Source organism: Otolemur garnettii, unplaced genomic scaffold, assembly GCF_000181295.1.
Source record: "Otolemur garnettii isolate 467f Iridium unplaced genomic scaffold, OtoGar3 scaffold00047, whole genome shotgun sequence".
NCBI classification, from domain to species: Eukaryota; Metazoa; Chordata; class Mammalia; order Primates; family Galagidae; genus Otolemur; species Otolemur garnettii.
In genome coordinates this window covers 3,408,920-3,417,914 of record NW_003852442.1, presented here as the reverse complement: position 1 = coordinate 3,417,914, position 8,995 = coordinate 3,408,920, and the positions used below count along the sequence as shown (strand labels likewise).

At 43.2% G+C, this 8,995-nt stretch overlaps 1 protein-coding gene across 1 annotated transcript in view; it reads left to right on the top strand.

The window, feature by feature from the left end:
• GAN (gigaxonin) overlaps positions 1-8,995 on the top strand; it is a 44,869-nt gene that overhangs the window by 25,415 nt on the left and 10,459 nt on the right. Inside the window, exons 3-9 of the mRNA XM_003791304.2 lie at positions 428-778; positions 2,958-3,175; positions 3,366-3,487; positions 4,888-5,000; positions 5,845-5,994; positions 6,908-7,044; positions 7,386-7,523. Coding sequence (XP_003791352.1) covers positions 428-778; positions 2,958-3,175; positions 3,366-3,487; positions 4,888-5,000; positions 5,845-5,994; positions 6,908-7,044; positions 7,386-7,523 — 1,229 coding nt within the window. The remainder of the gene's footprint in view (positions 1-427; positions 779-2,957; positions 3,176-3,365; positions 3,488-4,887; positions 5,001-5,844; positions 5,995-6,907; positions 7,045-7,385; positions 7,524-8,995) is intronic.

Sequence of the window (8,995 nt, the reverse complement as noted above, 5' to 3'; positions counted from 1 at the left end):
GTCATCCTGGGTTAGAGTGCTATGCTGTCATAGCTCACAGCAGCCTCAAACTCCTGGGCTCAAGCGATTCTCTTGCCTTACCCTCCTGAGAAGCTGGGACTACAGGTCCCCACCACAATGCCTAGCTAGTTTTTCTCTTTTTAGTAGAGGTGGGGTTTCACTTTTGCTCAGTCTGGTCTCAAACTACTGAGTTCAAGCAATTCACCCACCTCAGCCTCCCAGAGTGCTGGGATTATAGGCATGAGCCACCATACCCAACCTCTCAAACTCTTACAAAACAAGTGCTAGGTTGAACCATATAAAATTGCCAATATTTGATCATCTTGGTTGTAACAGGAAAAGGAAACTTCACGTGACTCAGCCTAATTAGAGGTTTGGGTGTTAAACTTATACATTCAAATATAAAATATTTACGATTCTCTTCCAGATCAGGCTGAATGAAGATACAATCCAAGACGTGGTACAGGCAGCAGACCTGCTTCTACTGACGGACCTTAAAACCCTGTGTTGTGAGTTTTTGGAGGGCTGTATTGCTGCGGAGAACTGCATCGGCATCCGAGACTTTGCACTGCATTACTGCCTGCACCACGTTCATTACCTCGCCACCGAGTACTTGGAGACGCATTTCCGAGATGTCAGCAGCACTGAAGAATTCCTAGAACTGAGTCCTCAAAAGCTTAAAGAAGTGATTTCTTTGGAGAAGTTAAACGTTGGCAATGAAAAATACGTATTTGAAGCAGTAATTCGATGGATAGCACATGATACAGAAATAAGAAAGGTACCTTGGTCTAATGCTGCCTTTTGAATTTTTTCATCTTTAATTCAAATTGTAGTTGTTTTATCTCTCTCTGTTAACATGAAAGACTTACACATTTGTGATGTAAAAGATACCAATTGAAAAATTTCTCATGTATCATGAAAGTGGTTAGTTTTTTAGACCTGTCTACAGAGACCCATGTCATATGTCAAAAATAGTAGCACTTACGAGGAACATAATGGCTTTTTTTGTTTATTAGACAAAAACAAGATGGAGTAGGAATATAATAGCCTTTGTATGTTGTTTTTAATGGGAAAATGCATTTCAGGCTTTGCTGGAGATTATAGAAGCCCAGTACCCCCACTCTTGCTTTAGGGAGCCTGGGCTGCTGCATTGTCATCAGACCAAACCCCACCCTGGGGACTCCAGTGCTTGTAGAGCCGTGGCAAAGGGTGGGGAGCGTCCCTGTGATTGACAGGATGCAGAAGAGAGCAGGTGGGCTCTGGCCTGTGTGGAGCTCCAGGAGGGAAGGTCCTGGGAGTGACAGCCTGGGAAAGAAGGTCCTAGAGAATGTCATCCTTCAGATCCAAACTTGACTACTGTGACTACAATAGGGGAGGGAACAAAATCATGGGACTTCATTTTTAAGTCTGATCTTTATAAATAAGACAGTAGCCCCAATTACTGTTTTTTGTTGGTTTTTTTTTTGGTCAGGGCTGGGTTTGAACCCACCACCTCCGGCATTTGGGGCTGGCGCCTTACTCCTTTGAGCCATAGGTTGGCCAGGGCTGGGTTTGAACCCACCAATATGGGGCTGGCGCCCTACTCTTTTGAGCCACAGGTGCCACCCTATTTGTTTGGTTTTTATTTAGACAGAAGACACTCAAGAGTATGTGGCCTTCAGTAGAGTACAGCTCACAGCAACTGCAAACTCTTGGGCTTAAGCGATTTGCTGGCTTCAGCCTCCCAAGTAGCTGGGACTACAGGCGCCCATCACAACACTTGGCTTTTTTTTGTTGTAGTTGTCATTGTTGCTTAGCTGGCCTGCGTGGGGTTTGAACCCGCTGCCTTTGGTATATGTGGCTGGTGCCGTTCCCACTGAGCTACAGGCACCAAGCCCAATTACTGATTTTTAAAGTAAGTATATTAGGATTTAGGGAGTGGATTTCAAAATGTGTGGTTGCACTAATTCTTGGTAACTGTTAATGTAAGTGCTAGTGATTATCTTATAGTTTTTTGAATTCTGTAAGCCTATAAGTCTGTACATTGAGAAACCAGATGTGGAGCCTTAGTCTTAGGATGGGTAGTGTTCTGCTTTCCATGGTACTTGGTAAATTAGGAAAGGAGATAGCAAAATTTCTAGTTTGTTTCTGTTCACTGAGACTGCTGGAGGAAACTCCCAGCTGGCCTCTGCCTTAGCTCCTCTGTCCTTAGGGCGCTTAGGGCACCTGGCCACTGAGGAGACAAGGCACTATTTGTCCTTTGGCTGTAAGGACTATTGACTGTTAAAACTTAGGATATAGAAGAGTATACTCTTAAATGATGATTCCAAACCACGAGTAACCTCCTGAATATACCAACTAGTGAATGAAGATGTTCCATATTACCTATTTAGAATATTCTAGTCAATTGGTTAAAATTTAATGATAGAGCAGGATGTTTAAATAATTTGTATTACGCAATGTTAGATATTTTCAGAGTAATTACTGCTGAAATGATTATGTACTTATACAGGATTTAACTTTGGCTTTTGCATATTTTCCTTATAGTATTAATGTTGATATTTATATGGTTTACCATACTGTATTGAGCTATTACTGCATATAATTCTGTAAACACAATTAGCTCACAACACATCCAAATGTGTGAAATAAAGCAAATTATAGACTTCCCCCCTCACTTTTCCGATCAGAATGGGAACCTTTAAGGTGTAAAGAGAGCTGCTTGAAACCTGGCAGTGATACATCAATAAAATGTAGACCATTGGTTTTTAAAAATTAAATTTACTTGTCGAGACTGTAGGAAGTAGAAAGGGCCGGGGCCAGTGAGGCATACCCCAGCAGTAGGAGCGCATCCGCCTTGCCTGTTAGTAATCTGTTAATGGTCTGCTTTCCATGAGATGGCACATGTACAATATATTCTAGAAACCATATGTTGCATTTTTCATTTTTCTTCCCATCCTTTCTTCCCTCTCCCGCAGGTCCACATGAAGGATGTTATGTCAGCTCTGTGGGTCTCAGGGTTGGACTCCAGTTATTTACGGGAACAGATGCTGAATGAACCATTAGTACGAGAAATTGTCAAAGAGTGTAGCAACATACCACTCAGCCAGCCTCAGCAAGGAGAGGCAATGTTGGCCAACTTCAAACCCCGGGGCTACTCAGAATGCATCGTGACTGTTGGTGGAGAAGAAAGAGTGTAAGCGTGGGTGAGAGGGAGTGCCGTGTACGAGAATTCCCAATTTTCAGAATCTAAAGCGTGATAACAATTGGGGCTTTTTTTTAACGTTTCAAACGTTCTCTAGTGCTCAAACTATAATAGTAACAGTTATGTATAAGCAGAACTATATAAAGCACATTAACTGCTGATCAATTATTTATTCCCTTAGTTCCCGGAAGCCGACAGCAGCAATGCGGTGCATGTGCCCTCTCTATGACCCCAACAGGCAGCTTTGGATCGAACTGGCCCCATTGAGCATGCCGAGAATCAACCACGGGGTTCTCTCTGCAGGTACCCATTCTGTGGCAAATTTTACTTCAACACAGTATCAAGTAATATGTAATTTCAAGGTTATGCAGAATGACTCAAAACCTTTTGGAGATAAAATTTTATTATCTCTACATAATGACATTTTAGTGTAGGTCTAATTTTTAAGACTGTGGTTAGGAGAAGAATAGTTAGCCCTTTTTGAGACTGTAGTAGAAAAACTAGCAAGGCACAGTGCAGGTGCCTATAGTCCCCACTATTGGGGAGGCTGAGGGAGGAGGATCGCTTGAGCCTGGGGAGTTTGAGGCCACAGCAAGTTATGATTGGGCCACAACAGTTGTAACCTGGAGCAATAGATTGAGACTCTATCTCAACAAACGAATTATTTGTAGAAATAACTTGATGCCTTAAAGCCTTAGAATGTTAAAATTTAAGGCTTAGATGAAGATACTTTCTTCTACAGACGTTTTGTATTTGTTTGTGCCAGTTGCTTGAAAAACACTACTAATTTGGTAAATTGAATTTACCTAAGTCTTCTATAATTTTTTTGGTTCAGTTATTTTATCAAGTAGGGAAGGATGTTAAAAAAACAAACAAACAAAAAAGCAAATTCAAGGGTTGAGATTTTCTATACAGGGAAGTTTAAATCTGAATAGTAATTCTAAATGGCCTTCATCTTGGTGGTATACATCTTTGTTCAGGATATCCTGCCAGAAGCCACACCTTCTTTAGGCCTGGAGCTTAGGTTTCTGCCTTTATTATTCCCAGGACAAAAGGTTAAAATTTTTCCAGGTGAGCAGATGCCCTTGGAGCATTTGAGGTTCCTGTGCTTGGCATCCTCTTTTAGGTCCTGCTTTTCCCTTCAGTTTTGCTTTGTCTTCTTGATATCACCTCTTCTGAGATTTTTTTTAAATGTTTTATCCAGCAGTTTAGGTATTTTTTTACAAAAGAATAACCTAATTATAGCAATTCCCTGAATTAGGAAGTTCATCAACTACTCTTGGATCTGATTTTGAATATAAAGTGTTTGCAAGTGCTTCAGATCTGAGTTTTTCAAGATCTTGAATGAGCAGATGTGGGCTGTGGTTCAGAAGTTGTATGAGAATCACAGAGGCTGGGGAATAGATGAACTGAGGCGACCCGGAGCTGCCAGGCGACTGAGTGGGTGGTGTCAGTCTTCCTGTCTTCCTTTTACACTGCAGGGTAGTGGGAATCTACTCAGAGATACTAAGGACTGAAGCAAAATGGTCAAAATTTGGCTTTACCATTAGGGATCAAACATGATCTCAGGACAGTCCTGAATCCAGAGGGAAGACTGTTGCTGTCAGAGGTTTTTCCAGGTGCTGTCTCTCCACTTTACCACATTTATTGGTGTTGAAGACTTAACATTTCCCATTTCTTATGTGTCTCCTTTGATTTTTCAGAAGGATTTTTGTTTGTGTTTGGAGGCCAAGATGAAAATAAGCAGACACTGAGCTCGGGAGAAAAGTATGATCCAGACGCAAACACGTGGACTGCCTTGCCACCCATGAATGAGGTGAGAGCCTGGTTTTATTTATGGGTTGCACTTTAGTTTGTTTTGTGCTAAAGTGCAGGAGCAGAAGCCACAGTCCTGCCACGCCCTGGCCTGCTGCACTCCAACCTGCCCTTCCTGCCCCCTTCCTCCTCCTCTTGCCTCTTCTTACACCTTCTGGGAATGCTCTGGGGGGCCTTTGCATTTGCTCTCCCCTTCCAGAGCTTCTTCCCCCAGCTGCCTGAGCAGCTTGTTCCCTCACCTCCCTGAGGGTCTGTTCCTGCAGCACCTTCTCAGCAGGGCCTGCCTCCTCTCCTTCAGCTGCCCCATCCCCTTCTCCTCAGGCCACATCTCACCTTCTCACAGACTAGGCAGTTTTTTATCACAAGCTCTTTGATGGCGGAGATTCTGTCTGCTCTGGTCAGTGTTGTATTTTGGGTGCCAGATAGTGCTGGGCGTGTAGGGGCCACCACGCAAGTGTCTGCCAGTGATTGAGTATAGGGCTTCTGTAATTCTAGATAGCCTGAGCCCGCCTCAGCCCTCCTGTGGCCTCTCCTGCTACGGCTGCTTCATACTGCTGTGGTTTCATACCCATTACTGCATAAAAATAATTTTACTAAACCAGAAGGTTCTTTTTCTCATAGTGAGCTATTGTGGGTTAAAAGGTAAAGATTCTGCTGGTGAATTCATCACATATTTTATAACTTTGTTCTGAGAAATTACTAGCTATGGGTTCTAGAAGGGTGAGCTGCTAGGGAAACAAGAAATATTTAAGAAGCTTTATTAGAAGAACTGGATTTGAATGTGGTACTAGCTTTCAAAAAGGTAATTGACCTTTTTTGTTCAAAGATCTTTGATGTCTTTTCAGGCAAGACATAACTTCGGGATTGTGGAGATAGATGGAATGTTGTACATTTTGGGAGGAGAGGATGGTGAGAAGGAGCTGATCTCCATGGAGTGTTATGATATTTATTCTAAAACCTGGACAAAGCAACCTGATTTGACCATGGTTAGAAAGGTAAAAACTTCATTTTGTGATAACTGGTTTGTGTACAAATTGGATTTTAAAGTTAGTGTTTCTTCATTTCCTGAATATGGCTTTAATTCAACTGATAGTGTTAGAAGAATTAACACTAGAGAATTTCATCTTTATTGGTAGCTTCTTTGCACTGTTATGAGCCACACACACACCCCTCAAGATAGGAACGTGAGTGTGCGAGAGGGTCTGCCCTCAGGGTGGGGCACTGTGTGGGGCACTGTCTTGTGCCCTGGGCTGGGCTTGAGAGATGCTTTGTGAACACGTTAACCAGGGGGCAGCCATAGCTTCCCAGCCAATTGTCATACACATCATGATGGATTGGGGGAGAAACGTGAGTCTGTAGGTAAAGACCTACCATTGCTTACTGAATGGCTGGGGTGAAAGCAAACAGCTCACCTCGGATGTTCAAAGCCTTGTCTTCATCTGTATTTACACTCCCTGTTGTAGGCAGAGAGTTCTCCATCAAGCCAGCACTTTGTCCAGTGCTGTGGGCACTTTACATCTTTGCCTACAAATGTCCTTCCCCAGTGTGTGCCCTTTCAGCTACATTATTCTGGACTGGAATTGAGAGGCATCTTATTCCATGGAATCTAAATCTTGGAATCTTCAAATAATGGTGAAAGAGTAGGATGGCTGAAAAGCTCTTTTAAACATTAGGATTCTTATGTCACTGAGTGAAATGGTATTGAAGTAAGGGCTCCTTTCCTGAGGGTGAGCAATGTGTATATTTCTATTACCTGCTTTTCTTATTTTGTTAAAGTCCTGCGTTGTAATACTGAAAGCACCACTGTCTGTTAGAAAACAAGTCTTAAAGTGTTCTCAGGACAGGTTAGCACTTGTTTCCCTTACCTTAGTAATAAGCGTCGCCTTTCCCCATTGCTTCCTCCTTCAGATTGGCTGCTATGCAGCTATGAAGAAGAAAATCTACGCCATGGGTGGGGGATCGTACGGCAAGCTCTTTGAGTCAGTGGAGTGTTATGACCCAAGGACCCAGCAGTGGACTGCTATCTGCCCACTGAAAGAGAGGAGGTACGTGACCACGGATACTGACTTTGCGGGCCCCTTACTGTTCCCTGGGTCTGAAGCCTTTCACCCTGGCTTTTGTTTCTCATTTCTTTCATAGTAACCTTTTATTTGACTTGATATTTCTTAAAAAAGAAAGGCCCAGGCGGCGCCTATGGCTCAAAAGAGTAGGGCGCCAGCCCTATATGCCAGAGGTGGCTGGTCAAACCCAGCCCCTGCCAAAAAAATAAAAAAGAAAGGCCCATATATTTATGAAACTGTATGTTAAACAGTTAAAATGAGGAATTAGGAACCAGTTCTCGAGTTGTAAATTCAGTACAACTGACCTGCTATGTGTGGCCTTCCAGGTTTGGAGCAGTGGCGTGTGGAGTTGCCATGGAGTTGTACGTGTTTGGGGGAGTCAGAAGTCGTGAGGATATCCAGGGTGGGAGTAGTAATGAGATGGTGACCTGCAAGTCAGAATTCTACCACGATGAATTTAAAAGGTGAGTGGGAACAGTTTGACGTCACTTCTACAACTTTCCTGTGTGCTTTCAAATTTGTGTTTAGCTTTGTTTAGTTTTGTTTTCAAGTTACTTCATCATCTGTTTAGAAGATGGGCATGGTAGCTCACATCTGTAATCTCAGCGCTCTGGGATGCCAAGGCAGGTGGTTTGTGTGAGCTCACGGGTTCGAGACCACCCTGAGCAAGAGTGAGATCTCCCACCCCCATCTCTAAAAATAGCTGGGTGTTATGGTGGACACCTATAGTCCCAGTTACTCAGGAAGCTGAGGCAAGAGTTTGGGCTTGAGCCCATGAGTTTGAGGTTGGTGTGAGCTATGACGCTACGGCACTCTATTAAGGGCAACAAAGTGAGACACTGTCTCCAAAAAAAAAAAAATATGTCTAATGCATAGTAGATATTTGTTCAGGGTAACCTAAAGGAAAACCATAGAAAAATGTCTCTAAAATATAGATCAAATCTTGACAGTTGCTTAAAATCATTGATTGTATCCCTATAGCTTTTCAGGGTCTATTTGAACTACCTAATTTAACACCTAGCACTTGCGTGATTGGCCTTAGGTTTACCTTTGCTGCTGCTGTCTGACCCAGATGCTTCACCCCGAGCCCCTTTCCCCTAAACGTAGGTGATTACCTCAGCTCTGTTGATGCCCCTCCTTTTCCTAACATCTCCCTTCCCAGTGCTTGGCTAGTTAGTTAACTTGGCCTCTTCAGAATCTCTGCTTTCTGAGCACTGCCTAGAGAAAGCCTTCTCACATCACCCAGTCTGATTCAGATTCGTCCATCTGTGGTCCTGTAGCTCCCCATTCGTGCCTCTTTTCAAGGCTGACAGTTCACGGTAAGCAGCTTCAGGGCAACGCCCAGCCTAGTCGACTCTACATCCTACCAGCCTGCGTTAGACACTCAGTAAAATGCTGATTAAGCGGCTGAGCATGGTGCCTAAGCATTGTAAACATCTGTGGAGCTGCTGTGTAGGTCTGGTAGAGTAGGTGACATCATTCTTCACCCCTCTCTTTTTCCTTCCCTCATGCACTTTATTGTTGTAATTACTAAACAGTATTTTTATTACAATAATATGTTCAAATCCTAAGGGGATAGAGTATTTTAGCTGTGTTACCAGAAGGGGGTGCCATAACATAATATTGCATTTCCTACTACTTTTTTTTTTTTTTTTAAAGATAGCATCTCACTCTGTTGCCAGGGTATCAGCCTAGCTCACAACCACCTCAGACTCCTGGTCTCAGATGATCCTTCTGCCTCAGCCTTGCAAGTAGCTGGGACTATAGGTGCCCCCCCATAACACTCAGCTGTTGCTCAGGCTGGTCTTAAACTCCTGAGCTCAAGGGATCTTCTTGCCTTGGCCTCTCAAAGTGCTGGGATTGCAGGTATGAGCCACTGAGCCCAGCCATTTCATAGTATTCTTGATTAGAGCAAATAGTCAGCAGTTACTAACAT